General features: G+C 41.0%; 2 protein-coding genes across 2 annotated transcripts in view; both read right to left on the reverse strand.

Annotated features, from left to right (window-relative positions):
* The window catches only part of LOC108713903 (girdin), a 31,406-nt gene extending 27,578 nt beyond the window's left edge, over positions 1 to 3,828 (reverse strand). The window contains exon 1 of the mRNA XM_018257613.2: positions 3,441 to 3,828. Within this exon, the coding sequence (XP_018113102.1) occupies positions 3,441 to 3,500 (60 nt within the window). The 5' untranslated portion in view covers positions 3,501 to 3,828. The remainder of the gene's footprint in view (positions 1 to 3,440) is intronic.
* Positions 3,829 to 9,160: 5,332 nt separating this feature from the next.
* On the reverse strand, positions 9,161 to 18,035 carry prdx5.L (peroxiredoxin 5 L homeolog). Its single transcript, NM_001092111.1, is given in 6 exon segments — positions 9,161 to 9,373; positions 10,868 to 10,932; positions 11,516 to 11,554; positions 13,428 to 13,559; positions 13,650 to 13,784; positions 17,937 to 18,035. Coding segments are annotated over 6 exon segments (570 nt in total). The 5' UTR covers positions 18,030 to 18,035; the 3' UTR covers positions 9,161 to 9,267.
* Positions 18,036 to 18,965: the final 930 nt, after the last annotated feature.

Below are 18,965 nucleotides of genomic sequence, written 5' to 3' on the forward strand. Positions count from 1 at the left end.
CCAGCACTGTGTCACTGTATGTAGTACATATTAGAATGATAGGTTTCCCTGTCTCCTGCTCTGTTCTGCCTTCCCTCCCTGTGTGTGCCATTCTCTGCTTGCCCAGTGCTGCTTGTGTGTGCCATTCTCTGCTTACTCAGTGCTGCTTGTGTGTGCCATTCTCTGCTTGCCCTACACTACCTGTGAAATGTAAGACTTTTAGGGGTTTGTTCTTGGGGTTTGTTGGCATTTGGAAATTGTTGTTAAGGGCCCCTATGGTGTTTAATCATGTGTTGGGGGGGTTGTTATATTATCCACAGGGGAGGATGAGGCATATTGATTTAAGGGTATGTTTTTAACATAGCAATTTTTCACATATGAGTGATGAGGGATTTCCCTGCAGTGAGCACCAACCATTTGGTTTTTTGTGTGCTACCACCATTAAAGTAGATATGATCTTAAAAGTTCTTGTAGTAATATGGGTGTGGTTTACTGCGGGTGTGGTTTAAAAGGGGAGTGGCCAACACTGGCTTCTATTATCAGCCCTCCACCACATAGGCCAGTAAAATTTTGGCCCTCGGTACCACAGAATTTGGACAGCACTGGTTTACACCATTGGTGACCACTCCCTCCCTGGGCCGCTTCAGAAGGTGAAAAATTACCGTTTACACTTATTACAAAAACTGTCACACATAAAATAGAAAATAGAAGGTCATTGGAAAAAGTCGTTATTTCTGGTGATCTATCTGAAAACAACTAGTTTTTTGAAGGTGAACCACACCTTTAAGTGCATAACCTTGCATTTGTCAATAATAAACCTTATTTGTTACTTTGCTGCCCAGTTCTTCAATCTACTTATATCTCTCTGCAAAGTGGCAACATCCTGCATAGAACTTATATGTAATAAAATACATTGGGGCAAATTCACTAAGATGCGAAGTTGCGCCAGGCGCAACTTCGCCGCACTTCGCCAGGCGTAGTTTCGCCAGGGCTCCGCAAATTCACTAAAATCCGAAGTTGCGCACAGGGGTAGCGTAAGGTTGCGGAGTTGCGCTAGCATTGATTCGCTATATAAAGCGAAGTTACGCTAGCGAAGGCTAATTTGCATACGGCGCGAAATTCAAATTTCAATGGAGGAACACGTATCTGCACTTCAAATGCCTAGAAAACCTTCAAATCAGCAAATAAAAATTTTATTTTGCCCTACACATGTGCCCACTGTCTAGGTAAGTTGCCATGAGTCAGGAAATGTAGGGGGGAGGAAGGGGAGCCCCAAAAAATTTTCGATCTTTTTCAGCCTATCAGCCATCATGTAGAAAACACGCCAGCGTTTTTTGGGACTTAGAAAAAAAATGGACTTTTTTTTAAACAATCCCTATCTACTCTATTGCGCTTCGCCAGGTCTGAGGTGGCGAAGGAAGTCTAGTGTAAAAGGTAGCGTTCAGTACACTGTGCAAGTTAGTGAATTTGCGTAGTTTCGTCGCTAGCGAAACTTCGCCTGGCGTAAGGTTGCGAAGTAACACTAGCGAAACTACGCCAGCGTTCGTTAGTGAATTTGCGCAGTAGCGAAAATGCCAAACACTAGCGAATTAACGCTAGCGTTCGGCGCTTCGCGGCTTAGTGAATTTGCCCCATTATGTTTGCCCAGGAGCAGAAACCGATAGCAGTTAATCAGTAGGTAGCAATTACTGGTCACCTGTTCAAAGTAAACATCTAATTCAGGGATCCCCAACCAGTGGCTTGCGAGCAACATATTGCTCCCCAACACCATGTTAGTGACATGGAGGCAAGTTATGGTTGCATAAAAAACAGGTGTTCTACCAAAAAGAGCCTCCTGTAGGCTGCCAGTCCACATAGCTAATCACAGCCCTTATTTGGCACCTCCAGGAACTTTTTCATGCTTTGCTCCCTAACTCTTTTATATTTGAGTGTTTCTCCTGGGCAAAATGAGTGCCTTTTATTACATATGGAGGTTAGTCTTGCACAATTTAGTATCATCAGCAACAATATACAGAGCACTTGTTCTTTATGCACAAATTAAAAAAAAAAAAAGATATTAATGACAGACCCCCAATGGTCCAAATACAAAGAGTTCAGTTTACCACCACCCTCTTTAATCTATTTCAAGTGCAAATATAATATTCAAGGCCAATATTCCTTATGTACATCACATCCACTGACACCAATGTCAAAGATTATGTCACCTTCTAATGGAAGATAATTCAATTTGGTATTGCGCATAAAACCATGCTGATGCAAACTCATAGTATTGTGTAGATCAGGGGTCCCCAACCTTTTTTTACTCGTGAGCCACATTTGAATGTAAAAAAGAGTTGGAGAGCAACACAAGCATGAAAAATTCCATGGGGATGTCAATTAAGGGTTGTTGTTGGCTGTTTGGTAGTCCCTTCATGGACTGGTAGCCTACAGGAGGCTCTATTTGGCAGAACACCTGGTTTCTGTACAACCAAAACTTGCCTTGAAGCTGGGAATTCTAAAATAAGCACCTGCTTTGAGGCCACTGGGAGCAACATCCAAGGGGTCGGTGAGCAACATGTTGCTCGCGAGCTACTGGTTGGGGACCACTGGTGTAGATGTATGTATTACAGTATCTGACCTCATATTACAGTCTCTAAAAGTTTTCCCAACACAGAGGTCAAACTAATAGGTCTATCATTTTCAGGCTGAGTACAGGAGCCATTTTTGAAAATCCAGATTCTAGCCCGGGAGAGTGACTGGTTCAAAAGAGGTGTTAAAGAAGATTTATATGTAAAAACTGAAAACCAAGTTTGAATAGAGGCAGGGGGTGCGACTTCTATTGTCTGCCACATATAATGCTATTTTGGAACAGGAAGGTTTAATAACACCTCAAAGCTCCAATCATGCTAATACAAATAACACCTAACTTCATGACATCCTTGCGGATTATAATAAACAAATTATTCTGATTGGAGCAACATTCCAGAGGAATGCAGAAGAAAGATCCTAGGATACTAGCACCTTCCTGTGTCTTACATCACAAACTCCGCTGGAGCCAACATTGTACCTGCTTCTCAGACTAAGAGACTACTTGCATGGACATATTTGGTCTTGTCTTTCTAACTCTAAATTAAATAGGCCAAGAAGCACGGAAAAAAAAATTCCTACTAAATTAACTGAGTTGTTAATACTTGTGTCATGTAATTAGTGTTAACTTTAAGTAACACTGTAGTTGAATCCTACCTCGCAACTGTCCAGGGCATTATTATTGTGTCCCATAATCAGTTTGGTGGTGTTTCTGCAGCCCATGTCTATAGATTATGTTAATATACCATACACAGTTTATTTGCCCTTGTAACAGTAGCTCTAATACAGATCAGTTCTTGAGATTGAGTTAATTTTTCCTGTAGTAGGTACACTATTCAAATCTGTAGTTTAGAGTGTCATGTATTATTAATATATAGATGAATACAAGTGCTTACCCATGTGATTAATGCTCCATCCATCAGCTGTTCAAGGCTCCGACCATCGCAAGTGTCCATGATTAGCCAAGACGATGATGGGGATGCCCCTTTTATTGTATTTACGTGCCCTCAATCTCTTCTTCTTTTTCAATCCACCTTCTAAATAGTTCTCTTCTGCTGTGCTATCCCTTTTTCACGCTCTACTTCACATCTCCTTTACAACTTGCTCTCCCTTCCACTCTGAACTCCAAATTTCTGTCTCTTTCCTGTGGTTTCTTCATACGCATCAGTTCCTCTCTATATATCATGTAAACTCCCTCTTGTAAGCCCTTGCAGTAGGAAGTTACTCACTGCGCAGCCTCTGAAACCCCATAGGAAAGTATGAGTTGTTCTAAAAAGTGCATCTGTGTGCAAAGCTCGGGCAGCATGGTTGGCTGATTAATTGCTGTTCTTTTATTGACACAAAACCAATTAGCATTTAGCATTAATCAATGTAGTACAGTTAAGTCAAGAAATAATGGGCTACTGTACATTCAATGTTTTAATATGTTGATCTGTATTGATGGGGCAGTAGGCAAACACTGCCAGTCCATCATATTTTAATGATAACACTTGGCTCATGTGTACTTTTTTATTCATTTATAGTGACATACTGCAATTCTGATATTTATTTTCTGCAAACTGCTGCTTCCTATTGCTGGTTTGTACAGGAAACCAAGTATATGGTTCTAAATCTGTATTCTTCAAAAAGCCAGTCTTCTAAAAGACTAAAGAAACATATAAACTAAGTTCAGAAAAGACAGTGGATATACTAAGGAACCTACACCCAAGAGCTGAGATGAACCTCGGTGAGGTTTTGCAGTGACGTATATTGAGGCCGAAGTACTTCCTCCTTTCTGTTGCCTTGTCCCATCCCTCAGCAATACACGTTGCTATGTTTCAGACTTAATTTGGTTGCTTAGTTTCCTATCTATCACATTAAATGAACAGTCTTTCTGTTTCTGTTTCCCTTGTAAACAGTTCATAGTTACGTAATTTTTAGGGCTATATCTCTATTGACCAAGGTCTCATATTATAAAGTACAAATTAACATATATGAAGATCTTCTTTAGGAAAGTTGCAAACTGAAGCTCTGACAGGAACAGACATACAGTAAAAAGGATAGCTGTCAAAACCACAGAAAGAATGGTCTGAGAAATCATTAGAGAACTGCACTTTCTTAAATCACTCTCAAATTTAGAAAGCTACGTTGGGAGCTATTACAACCAGAGAAAGCCCAGACATGCATATATTAACACCTGGGCTTTAGCAACAAGGGTGGGTAACTTTTAAATGGATTGGCTTTGAGTATAATAGAATTTGGGCGAAGAGATAGGTGTCCAGGTCCAGCCTACAGTGCAACTATGTTTCTTTATTCTGTTAATTGGATAAAAGTGTAGTTTAGAGTAGGTTCATGAACACTGACTCTATTTCACCCATAGACAGGTCTCCAGGCAGCATTCATTGAGCCTTTAATGCCATGGCACCAAAACATAAAGCTTGGGGGCCCAGCCTGAAGGCCTGTTAGGGTGAGATTAAGCCAAGCCATATAGCATTGGAACCCAAAGGAATACTACATGGTCCAGTTTCTGCCCTCTCACTGTACATCCTCCATGCTAGGCAATTGGAATTGCACACTGATTGCGCCCTAGACACCGCCTACCATTAGTTTATATCTATATTTGTATTCATAGATACTTGTAAAAGCCTACCAAGATGGCTTAGACTTCTGTATGACTGAATAACTGATACAGCAATGTTTCCATATACCCGTCACCTTGTTATAAGTTAGGGGGTAGTTTGACCAAATTATGTGGGTCCTAAATCAAACATCCAAAAACCTCTGCTTTAATGGAAAATCTTTATCATAGAGTTTGGAATAGATTATGAATTGAGGGTTTACTTCATAAAAAAATGATCCAATAAGCCCATAGAATGAGTTCAAACCCTAAATCAGCGCAACAAAGCGGGCCTGGTTTGGGTTGGATTAGGTTAGGTTAGAGTCAGCGCAGGTTGAAGAATTGTAGACCTGGTCATCATTACAACACCCATATTAAGGGAGATGCAATCACTGCTGCACTGCTATACTAAACCAATCAGTTGTTGATGGCTGAACAAACTCTCTTCATTCCAACAGCAAGTGTATACCCCTTACACATTAGAAAGCGAGACATACAGGCCAAATGTTCTTTTCTTCTGCAGAATTTGAAATAAATGCATCAACTGAACTCTTTATTTTAATTTATTCTCTATCTTGGTCAATATGATTTTGTCAGACACACAGAGTAACACTCTAACACTTTTGTGGGTTATTATAGACTAATGTGAGATGCACAGTTTTATTAATAATTCATTAGTTAACGTGTTGACATAAATTAGCTAAATTGGCAGCCCTCTAGCAGCCCCTGCTGGATGGATACGTGATCATAAAATAGTCATTTCCTTTTAATAAATTGTAATTTTTTTTAATAGGTGTGACTACCAGTAAGTGTGATTTCTACATGCAATATAATTTCATCTTAAGGTGCCCAAACACAAGCAGATATTGATTTCCCACTCTTGCATGAGTTGGTAGCCAGTTACTATTACCCGCCCATGACAAAACCTGACTGGGGCTCAGTTAGGAGGAAAATCCCATTAGCCTAAGACTGCTCTGGGCAGTGGATACAGCCTGTGGATTACTTGTCTTCAGGGGCCCCCATGTGATCTGACTGTTGGCTTGAGGGCCAAATAATTGAATTAGCCCTATCTGGCAGACCAATAACATGGGCAAAGGTGAGCTTTTTGATGTGTATGATCATCTGTATGTTGATCTATACCCATTGTAGCCAGAAGGAGCTTTGGGTACCTATGGTACACAGGACTGCAGAACAGTGAGTGCAGTATGTGGTAGTGTCCTGCGTGGGTCCGGTCGGGCAGACCCATACTCGAATCGGACCTGCTGACCTGCAACCCACCCTACACCCACCACCCAATATGTCCCTCTACCCAGACCCATTACTCGATCCAGCCCAGCTGGCAAGTTGGTAACTTACCTTCTGCCCTGGGACCTGCAAAACCAGAAGTGCTGCACCATGGATTGTAAGTGAGATCACTCAGGAGCCAGATCAGATGGGTAAAGGGAAAACAACTGCCAAAACCTCAGGGGTGGGTGGAAGGGATCACTCCCAGACCTTAGTAGGGTACCCAGGTGGGTCGCCCGTGGACTGCGCAAACAATCAGGGAATTGGGAACTTTCTGCCAGAAATCCAACCTCTTTACGGGTATTCTGCGGGTACTTGAGTCAATGCAGTATGTTGGCAAATCTGTGTTTGCCACCAGGAGACCCAGCATTGTATCAAGGCGACATTTATCTTAAACTGCTTAGGAAAACATAAATACAAGCAATTTCATACAGTGATGTATTACTTATATGCAAGAAATCTTTAATATTGTAAAGATCCCAAGGCAGTCTGACCAAACCGGATTATTATTAATCTATTTCAGCATGTCCTTTGTGTGACGCAGGAACACAACATGTATAGATTTCACCATGGGTCTTGAAATATTTTTTTATTGGTATATTTACATGTCACATTGTCTAAAAATATGCATCCCCTTCTTATTCTTGGGTGATCCATGTATTAAACATTATTGCAGAGTTGTTTTTAAAGAGTTCAGATTCATTCGTTATTCAGTAATCTCTCTACTATATTCATAGTTCAAACTTGCTCAAATGTGATGTGTGTTACATCATTGTGGTGACTACAATGAAGGGTTTTCTCTTATTTAGTGGTCGAACAACAAAACTCCCATCTCTCTTAAGAGTGAAGTGCTGTTGGACTGGACCTTCTTGGGCTGCAGGTTGCCAGTGTGTGTCTGTTATTGATTTCTGTAGGAATTGTTTTTCCCTTGTGTGTTTAGTCACATTATAGCTGAAAGTGGTGTGTGTGTATGAGCAACTACAGCACCAGGATGTGCTGTAATGACTCTACTGAACAAGTATATAGGATAGGACTACATTGATTAGCTGTATATCTATTATGTAGTCGTAGAAAAGTTAGAAGACAGTTTGGCAGCCCTGGCCAAGAAAGCTTCTTATTAAACTTCAATACAGAGTGCAAAATGCAATCTGCCATTTTTTGCACTTTGCCCACCGTGTAGGACAATTCTGCAAATAGTCGCAGGCCTCTGTGCTCCATTTCAGACGGCAGAGATCAACGGCTGAAATCTGAATTTAGATTCAAAAGTAGGTAGGGGGGGCATGTAGGCTTCCCATCCTCTACTGCCCCAGACCTTGTGCATTTGAATACTGCCACTATGGCAGGAGACGCTGGCTGCATAAGGACCCTATCTAAGGCAAGCAGCGACAGGGCTGAAATGCATCTCCTGACAGAGCAGCACACCCATGGGCTTTAAGAATGAATATAAAAAAAGATAAGAAGAAAAAAAAAAAAAAAAATTTGATTTGTTCACTCCTGCCAATCAGAGCTGCAGGGGAGAACTATGAGGGAGAGAAAGACGCCGGCAAAACATTTTCTCTCTGAACTGAATTGGGGAAACCTGCTAAAGACTTACATATGGTGACTATCCTCATGGAAACAAATGTGAGTGCAATTTTTAAAGAATTTTTATTTGTATAAATAAAACAGTATTATACTATGGGATTTTTTTATTCCTATATTGGAGCATAAATGAGCTGTGCAGAAAAGGGGAGAATACAATTGGATGCTACATGCCATACGTAAAACTACTACTAAAGTAGGCACTTTAGCTACAGTTGGTGGAGGCTTTTGGAACAAGCTTATATGCTCAAGGTTGCAGGAGTAACAGGCTCTTTAAAGGGAAACTGACACAATAAAGATTTTTCTTCTCCAACACATGGTGCCATCTGAAAACTTGACCATACTACACCATATTTCCGTTTTGTTGTCTGTTTTCTTTGTTGCTATAGGCACTGATTTTTTTCTTGTGGGCTTTAAGAATGAGCCATAATATCTTTAAGGCAATTGTTAAAACAAGGGAGCAGCAGTAGCAGTCATTATTCCTTATCTTACAGCACAAATAGTTATGAGTGATGAAACATTCATGTTGTGTAATAGGTCATTGGTTTAAGAGTAATAGTAACTCCTTTGAAACAGAGAGAGGCTGGGAGATGCCTGCCTGACTAGAATCCCCTCTCTCTGCCTCCCACTATCATGTCCAGGTCCGGACTGAGAATTAAAATAGACCCTAGCATTTCAGGAACACAGAGGCCCAACAAGCCCACACAGAGGCCCAAATAGCCCCCACCAGCCCACTAAATATTGACTTTCTATGGGACCTTATAGCAACCCCTCTGGCATTTGCCAGAACCCACAGATTTCCAGTCCGGGCCTGATCATGTCCCACTATCATGTCACTGTGCTGCTCTAAAAGGCGAAACCACTGGTCCAGCACACTGCTGTCACAGTACCAATATTTCATTATATTTTTTTGTTTAGATGCATTTCATTCACTTTAAAGAGCCATTTAATCTTCACTGTTTTCCTTTTGTGTTTACCTAATGAAACTAATATATGATTAAGATAATCTTACTTTGTTTATCCTACACTGAATAAAGGGAATGACTCTGCTGACAATTTCAGCCTTGCATAAGGCTCAGAAAGCTCAACTGAACATGATTTAAAAGCACGTCTTCTAACGCTATTCTGTGTCATGGAGTGATTACTACACACAGAACTGTTCATATAGCCATTTATTTAATATTTGTGTAACATAGACAAAACGTGTTTGTAGTGATCTTGTCTAACGGAGAGCAGTTACATTTTGACTCTCAAGTCGTCTCTTAAAGCTGAGATATTATGTTTCCTGCCAGGCTGCAGGTCAGACCAGTCCCGTCTTCTTCTACATTAATGGCTTTAATTTTTCCATCTTCAACCACCATAGAAAATCTAAAAGGTGAAATCAAGTAAAATACTTTAGATTCTGGCATGGTGTGAGTATTCATCTTTAAAAAAAAGAGGCAGAAATAGGGGGTGGTTAAAGGAACCATAGAATCCCAGATTAGGGAAAGGCAGAGTTTAGGCTTAGGTCAGGAAGAGCATGCATTGCTATCTAACACTGCCATTCTTGTTTCGTATGCACTTCGAATTAGCATTAGGCCAGTTTCTTCTATGAATTATAAACAGCTTTTATAGAAAGTTATTTCCTCTGTCTTGCTGAACTTTTTTTGTGGGTTACTTGTCTAATTATCAGATCAAAGTTCTGTATTTAAGTAGAGAATGAGCTTCAGGGCTCTGACCAGTCTGGTCTGAGCATTCTGTAAAGACAGCTAGACTTTGGGCCATAAAGAATGGCAGAACTGCTGGTTTGTGAGAGAAAGGAGAGAGACTTGAGCAATGGATTGCTACATCCCTATACAAGCACAAAAGCAGCAATAACGTTTAACCGTTGCATTCTCTGTATACATATATATAAGTATATATGCTTGCCCATGCTAGTTTACAACTGATCTATCACTATCTATCTATCGTATATATCTATCTCCTGTATCTATCTATCCATCTATCGTATCTATCTCCTGTATCTATCGATCTATCGTATCTATCTATCGTATCTTTCTATCTATTGTATCTATCGTATCTTTCTATCTATTGTATCTATCTATCTTTCTATCTATTGTATCTATCTATCTTTCTATCTATTGTATCTATCTATCTTTCTATCTATTGTATCTATCTAATCTATCTACTGTATCTATCTAATCTATCTACTGTATCTATCTAATCTATCTATCGTATCTATCTACTGTATCTATCTAATCTATCTACTGTATCTATCTAATCTATCTACTGTATCTATCTAATCTATCTACTGTATCTATCTACTGTATCTATCCAATCTATCTACTGTATCTATCCAATCTATCTATCTACTGTATCTATCTATTGTATCTATCTACTGTATCTACTGTATCTATCTACTGTATCTATCTACTGTATCTATCTACTGTATCTATCTACTGTATCTATCTACTGTATCTATCTACTGTATCTATCTACTGTATCTATCTACTCTATCTATCTACTCTATCTATCTACTCTATCTATCTACTCTATCTATCTACTCTATCTACTCTATCTATCTACTCTATCTATCTACTCTATCTATCTACTCTATCTATCTATCTGCTACTGTATATCTATCTATCTGCTGTATCTATTGTATCTATCTATTGTATCTATCTATTGTATCTATCTATTGTATCTATCTATTGTATCTATCTATTGTATCTATCTATCTTGCTTCTTAATAGCAGAACATGGAAATGGGATATTGTTTATATATTTACACACACACACAAACATAATAAAAGGGTTATACATGGGTTAAATAACTATATACAGTGTCATGGTATAATATCAGCTGGAATACTAAATATTCACCTTTTGCAACGCTGATTTCCAAATAATTCTGATAATTCCTTTTTGTCCAAAAGAAGCCCACACGCCTGCAAAAGTAACATGAAAGAGGAGCATATTAAGGAACTAACAAACACATAAACATTGTCTATGTAGAATAGTAACTTTATATGGCTGCCAGAGAAACAGTGTTACACAGTGCTGCACTGGCTTCTGATCCACAGACTAAGGAAATGAAATGAGGGTAGAATAAAGAATAAACATCTGGAAGGAGAGAAATGGGGGGGGGGGACTGGCAATCTGTGGGTTCTGGCAAATGCCATAGGGGTTGCTGTAAGATGCCATAGACAGTTACTTTTTATTGGGCTGGTGGATGCTGTCTGGGCCTCTGTGTATTTAAAGGGCCTATTGTGAATGTTAGTCAGGACCTGAGGGGTATATATGAATGGAAGAACTGTGAAGAAACATGTAAATAAGTTAGGCAATGATAGGGGAACATGGATAGGTAGGCAATGAATAGAGTGACATATGAGATTATAGGCCAGTGACAGATAAGTAAGTGGCATGCAAAAGAGAAGGGAATAAGGAGCTCTATAGAAGAAACACAGACACGCAATACACCAGCTGGGGTGGCAGTGCCATGGTTACAGCTAATTATAGCACCTGAATTACCTTGGCAAATTCTCCACAGGGATCTGCCAGCATGCAAACCTTAAAAAGAAGACAAGACATATTATGGCTTCCAATATTAATGTCCAACATTAAGAACATTAACATTTTTTCAAACCAAGAAAGCAGTTCTAAACGTTACTTTACTAAAGGTGGCCATGAAAGTGAATAAGTCCCCTGGAATCAGTACAAAGAATATTACACCACAGGCTGACAACGGCTCAATTCAACATTCTGGCCTGAAACATGATATTCTTTCTATTGTTACAGTAAAAAGTGACTGTAGGATATATTACCAGTGATGCCCAGCCTATAATTACTCATAGTTCTGTCTTCCTCTCTAATTACTTTAAAGCTACAACACATGGTTTGCTATTACTAGAGGCAGGGCTGTATCTACCATATAGGCACTCCAGGGCCTGTGCATAGGGTAGTAGCTTTGGGGGGTGACTATGTTGTAAATTAACTTGTGTGGGGGAAAGAAACCTCCCCCACTGCCACTGGATACAATGAATCATGCATAAAGAGGAAAAATTAGAGCAACTGCAGAATATAAGTTTCTACATCATACTAAATCTTAATTTTAAAAATAAAAGCTTACTCTTTAAAGGAGAACTAAAGCTTGAAGGAGAAGCAAACCCAAAAGTTAAAAAAACCCTACCCTACATAGACCTCCCTCCTCCCCCAGCCTAAGTGTTACCCCGGGCAAATGCCCCTAACTTTTTACTTACCCCTCGGTGAAGATTCAGGCATCTGAGTTCACGGGCGCCATCTTCAGCCGCTTCGGTAATCTTCGCAATGACACTGTCGCTTCAGCAATTTTTGCGAGTTTCTGCGAATGCGCAGTTGTCGCGAGACAGACAATTGCTCCAACTGGGCATGCACCGCTCCGCTGGTCTGATTCAGAAGATTACCGAAGAGAAGAAGATGGCGCCCGTGAACTCCGCAGGACAGAATCTACAAGGAAGGGTAAGTAAAAACTTAGGGGCATTTGCTGGGGGTAACACTTAGGCTGGGAGTGTGCAGGGAGGGGGGTCTATGTAGGGTAGAGTTTTTTTTAACTTTTGGTTTTGTGTCTTCTTTAACTAAAGAAGTAGCTAGACATGTTGTACATTATGTTTTGGGTTTCTGTACCAGCCCAAGGCAACCACAGCCCTTTAGCAGGGAAGATCTGTGTCTCCAAAGATGCCCCAGTAGCTCCCCATCTTCTTTTCTGCTGATTCACTGCACATGCTCTGTGCTGCTGTCACTTACTGAGCTTAGGGACCCACTCACAATATACAGTACACATAGAATATAACTGACACAATATAAGGCTGATTAGTAATTAATACAGATAATTACTACATGGCAGCACAGAAACCAGTGCAATTAGCATCAGAATTTAATAATCAGCCCTGTAGCATCAGCTTATATTACAGGCCAACCTCAATTTCTGCTTGATAATTAGTGACGACAACTAAACTTAGCTTCTCAACAGCTGCTCAGAGCCCACTGAGTGTCACAGACACTTTCCAAGATGGTGACCCCATGTGACATGTTTGAAGCCCTGGATCATTACTGCCATTGGGAAGCTGAAACTTTAGACTGGTGCAATAAGTGCAGTATATAAAATATAGCATTTTTAGCCATATTCATTTTTAGGGGTTAGTTCTCCTTTAAGCCAGTAAATGCTCATAGAGCGCCTATAATAGAAAAAGTTCACATTATCTATCATCATGCATGTAACTGCCTCTTACACAATGACTTGCACAAGGTGGAAATGAGCCAAAAAGAGGTATTGTGAAACAAACAGGTCTGGTGAAGTGCTTTTAACTCTTAAAATTCCTACAAGGAGAGAGCATGAAACTATCTCCTTTCCTGAAAAGTTCCGTCATGAATCACTGATACTGTCCCCTATTAGCCGGCCACTTACCTTCCCTTCTGCTTCATGCACCTTTCCCCATTCGCTCACTACAAACACGTCATTAACAGAGATGCAAGCAACAACTGCTGCTCCGCGGGATTTCAGCTCTGCTGCCTGAGCTACATACCCCGGCAGATGTGTCTATATTTGCAGAAGGAAAAATGAATTAGACCTATAGTATGTGATACTGACATACATATTCGTCCACAGCTGAAGCTTCTATTCCTTTACCTTAGAGCAGCCAGGAGTGAATGCCCCAGGGACACCAAACAGCACCCCCTTCTTGTTAGTGAACAAATCTCTGATGTTGACCTTGTTCCCAGGCCCCCCCTCATACACCTGCACATTAGGAAGTTGATCTCCAACCTGCAAGCACAGAAGGTAAAAATAAAATACTAATACAATGAAATACTAATATCCATAACGAGGAAGTGTACAGAGCTTGTTTGATTGTTTCAGGGATTTGCCCACAACTGAAATCCATTGTGTAAGTCATTTCCTTTACACGATACTGGAATTTTGAAGGTGTTGTTTCCTCATTGCACCATGTATAAGATTACAATTATAAACAGCTTTGGGTCACAATTACCAGTATCAAGTTGCCAACACTTATTTCCCTAAAGCTGTAGGATGCAATTACAGTATCTGTTGTGTGACCATGCACTGATAAGCAGCTTTAATGTGATCAATACTTGCATTACACCTAAATAATGAATGTGCTCAGACTGATGGAAATTTAGTGCTACTATCAAAATACTACACACTGTATGCTGGAGTATTAATATGATCTATTGAAATGACAAATCTATAGCTCGTCAGGCGTGGGTGCATAGATGTCTCCTCTAAAGAAAGTATATTGTATATAGGCTAAAATCACCCTGGGCTATGGCTCATAGAATCCCAGAATCTGATCCTTTTCAGATCTGGGAGAATCTTAAGGTGGCCATAGACACACAGACACACAGATCCTATCGTACGAATCGAGGATTCGTACGATTTTCGGATCGTGTGTGGAGTGTGCCGACATCTTTCGTCCGGCAGAGATCGGTCGTTTGGTCGATCGGTCAGGTTTGATTTTGACCCGACCGATCCCGCCGGAGCCCACGGCACATCGTAATCGGATCGTTCGGCCGTACGGCCGAACAATCAGATTGCCCCCGATATAGCCATGTTTGTTAATGGCATATCGGGGAAAGATCTGCTCGTTTGGCGATATGGCCAAACAAGCGGATCTTTGCATCTATAGCCACCTTTAGTCCTTGCCAAAATCTAAAACTTAAATATCACGTGACTTAAGACCACATGACAACCAAAAGTTGACAATTTTTTTTAAAAGATTTTTTGCTGATTTACATATACAAATTAAGGTTTGGACTTGGTTTGTTATTCGGGAAAATTTCATGTGCTGGAGTCAGAAATCAGCCAAATCTTAAATTCTGAATCTTGTGCATCCCCAGCAAGAATAGGACATTCTTTTGTATTTGCCCAGGGGTGACGCCCAGCTCCTGTTTCTAAGCATTTATATCCCTCCTACACTTTAATCATCAGCAGCCACATGGAGGCACAGGTGTATCTTGCAGAGAACTGTATGCTCTGGTTCACCTTAGAGCAGGGGTCCCCAACCTTTTTTTACCTGTGAGCCACATCCAAATGTAAAAAGAGATGGAGAGCAACACAAACATTGAAAATTTCCCTTGGGATGCCAAATAAGGGCTGTGATTGGCTATTTGGTAGCTCCTATATGGACTGGCAGCCTACAGGAGGCTCTATTTGATACTTTCCTTAGTTTCTATGCAATTAAAATTTGCACCTGCTTTAAGGACCCTGAGAGCAACATCCAAGGGGTTGGAGAGCAACATGTTGCTCACGAGCTACTGGTTGGGGATCGCTGCCTTAGAGGATACACACGGTGCATCCCCATTGCAACTGGATAGTCACAGTTACTGGAAATATTAACACAGCACTGTAGTCTACAGAGACCAATGGAAGGGCCAGGAGGTGCATCATTCTAAAGGAAAATATTACAAGGAGGGGATTTCCCCACAGCACAAATGATATTACATAAGGGAAACTTATCCAATGTGACATCAACTGCAATTATAAACGGTTACAAAACATTAAAACTTGTTTTTTTTTAATCCTGATTTGGGAACTCCACCCAAAACTCTCTGTTGCATAACGATAGAAAATGTCATTCTAGCTTTCCAATATACATTCATTATACTTTTTCAGAGGTTTTCAGAGGTTTTAAAGTTAATTTGTAAATGTACTTTCTACTGAAATTACATTTACTTACAGTATGCAGCGAAATAAGATTTTTGGGTGGAGTTACGCCTTAATTTTGATGCTGATCCTCTAACTGGTCAGAGCTGTCTCATTGATCCAGTAACTGGTAAGAGCTATCTCACTGATCCTCTAACTGGTCAGAGCAGTCTCATTGATCCAGTAACTGGCCGGAGCTGTCTCTGTGATATTGTAACTGGCAGGAGCCGTCTCATTTATCCTGTAACTGGCCAGAACTGTCTCAGTGATACTGTACCTGTCTCAGTGATACTATAATTGGCCAGAGCTGTCTCTGTGATCCTGTAACTGGCCAGAGCTGTCTCTGTGATCCTGTAACTGGCCGGAGCTAACTCATTGGTCCTGTAACTGGTCAGAGCTGTCTCATTGATCCTGTAACTGGTCAGAGCTATCTCATTGATCCTCTAACTGCTCAGAGCAGTCTCATTAATCCAGTAACTGGCCGGAGCTGTCTCTGTGATATTGTAACTGGCAGGAGCTGTCTCATTTATCCTGTAACTGGCCGGAGTTGTCTCATTGATCCTGTAACTATCCGGAGCTGTCTCAATGATACTGTAACTCGCTGGAGCTGTCTCTGTGATACTGTAACTGGCTTAATTGAATGGTACCAAATAAAAAATAGAGTGGAGGCACCAAACAAGTATAAATCCAACTAGAAAAATAGTAAAGATTAAGGAAAAATGTCAACGTTCCCCCCAGTCTAAGGGTGCATATTTATAAATAGAGCATGACGATGTGAGCTTCCCAAAAATCCAAACAGTAGTAATTAAAAGTACGAAAACATAATGTGTTTCGTTCCTGTTGGGACACTTACTGTTGGGGCTGAACCTATGAGTAAGTGCCCCAATAGGCACAAAACGATTTATGTTTTCTTATCATGTCCTAATAAATGTTTTTGTACTTTTAAAGGGATCCTGTTATCGGAAAACATGTTTTTTTCAAAACGCATCAGTTAATAGTTCTACTCCAGCAGAATTCTGCACTGAAATCCATTTCTCAAAAGAGCAAACAGATTTTTGTATATTCAATTTTGAAATCTGACATGGGGCTAGACATTTTGTCAATTTCCTAGCTGCCCCCAGTCGTGACTTGTGCCTGCACTTTAGGAGAGAAATGCTTTCTGGCAGGCTGCTGTTTTTCCTTCTCAATGTAACAATGTGTCTCATTGAGACATGGGTTTTTACTATTGAGTGCTGTTCTTAGATCTCCCAGGCAGCTATCTTGTGTTAGGGAGCTGCTATCTGGTTACCTTCCCATTGTTCTTTTGTTTGGCTGCTGGGGGTGGGGGGAAAGGGAGGGGGTGATATCACTCCAACTTGCAATACAGCAGTAAAGAGTGATTGAAGTTTATCAGAGCACAAGTCACATGACTTGGGGCAGCTGGGAAATTGACAATATGTCTAGCCCCATGTCAGATTTCAAAATTGAATATAAAAAAATCTGTTTGCTCTTTTGAGAAATGGATTTCAGTGCAGAATTCTGCTGGAGCAGCACTATTAACTGATTCATTTTGAAAAATGTTTTTTTTCCCATGACAGTATCCCTTTAACTTCTGTTGTTTGGATTTCTGGGAATGTTGCATTGTCATTGGACTGGCAATCTGTGGGTTCTGTGGGGCTGCTGTAAGGTCCTATAGACAATCACTTTTTAGTGGGCTAGTGGAGGGCTATTTGGGCTTTGCATTGCCAGGCAATATTTTGACTCCTAGTCCAGACCTGGTCATGCTCTAATGATACTTGTAACTGGCCAAAAGTGCTCATTGGTAAGACCAGGGGCACAGTAGTCATTTGCCCTGCTAGAATAATAGACATATCAAATAGAAAGAGGTAGCCACATGGCAACCAGCTGGGGATTCTGGGGGCAGAAATTCGGCTTTCCATCGTGTTGTACATATGAATGGAGTCCATGGGGGTAGAACTCTGAGTTACCTGAACCCACAATCTTTTTAAATGTACAAAACAAAATACTGCGCTGCAGAGCTTACCATCTAATATTGGTACCTGGGCGAGTAGACGACATGCCCAAGGTCAGGAGGAGTTAAAGCACGAGCCACAACATGCCAGAGACGTTTACTCTTATTTGACAGATTGGGCAGATTTGAAACCAATTCAATATACATAGACACAGAAATCAGTGCGCACGCACGTTCCTATAGGTTACACTGCGTCAGGGGAGCGCGCACACCTGCACTAGACCGCTACTCGCTACATTACGTACCTTTATGGACATGGCTCTTGTTCTGCTCGCGGGACTGGCAACTGCTCGCAGAGGTGACAGGAGGAGGAATGATACCGGGATACGAAGAGCCATGACAACTACAGTGGGCCGAGCCGGTGGGGCGTAGAAACCCCGCCCATATAGGGCAGGCAAGGTCAAAATCCTAGCGCGCATGCCCCGAGCAAGTTTACCTTTCAGGCGTGACCGCGCATGCGTGGGAGTTGCTGCCGCAGACAAAAGTGTCACATTGTTTTTTGTATATGAATTGTTATGGACTTCAGAAGGATAGGGATAGTGTTAAATGATAGAGTGAGAGGCTGAGCAGTGGGTATGGTATCAGTGTATATTTATAGTGTCAAACAGTGGCTTCAAGCACCCTAAGAATGGATTACTATGTGAAGACTGGTCATGAAAATAATCCCTGGCATTCCAAGTAAACAGAGGCCCAGACAGACCCCTCATCGGCCACTTTGCATTTTACAGCAGCCCTTCTGGCATTAGTCAGAACCCACAGATTGCTAGTCCAGGACTAGGGTTGCCACCGTTGCTGGTGGCTAAACCCGAACAAAGTGGACGGGGCAGATTGGGATGGAGAAGTGATGTCCGTATGGGCATGATGACATCAGAGATGATGTCGTGGAGTTATGATGCTGGGTCAGGGTTATTGCATCACTTATAGGGGAAGTAAAGGCTAAAATGAAGCAAGCTTTATCAGAAAGCTCTATATAAATACACCAGTAAACCCTCAAAGTAATGCTGCTCTGAGTCCTCTGTCAAAATAAACATCACATTTCTTTCCTTCTATTGTGTAGACATGGGCTTCTGTAGCAGACTTCCTGTTTTCAGTTTAAACCTCCACTGCATGCCCTTGAGCATGCTCAGTTTGCTTGTCTCCCCCTCCCTGCTGTAATCTAAGTCCAGAGCTATAAGCGAGCGACTCAGGCAGGAAGTGATGTCACACCAAGCCAACATGGCAGCTGCTATCCTAAACAAACAGAGAACACTTCAAGAGCTGTTTATTCAAGTATG

The sequence above is a fragment of the Xenopus laevis genome, chromosome 4L, assembly GCF_017654675.1.
Source record: "Xenopus laevis strain J_2021 chromosome 4L, Xenopus_laevis_v10.1, whole genome shotgun sequence".
Classification (NCBI taxonomy): Eukaryota; Metazoa; Chordata; class Amphibia; order Anura; family Pipidae; genus Xenopus; species Xenopus laevis.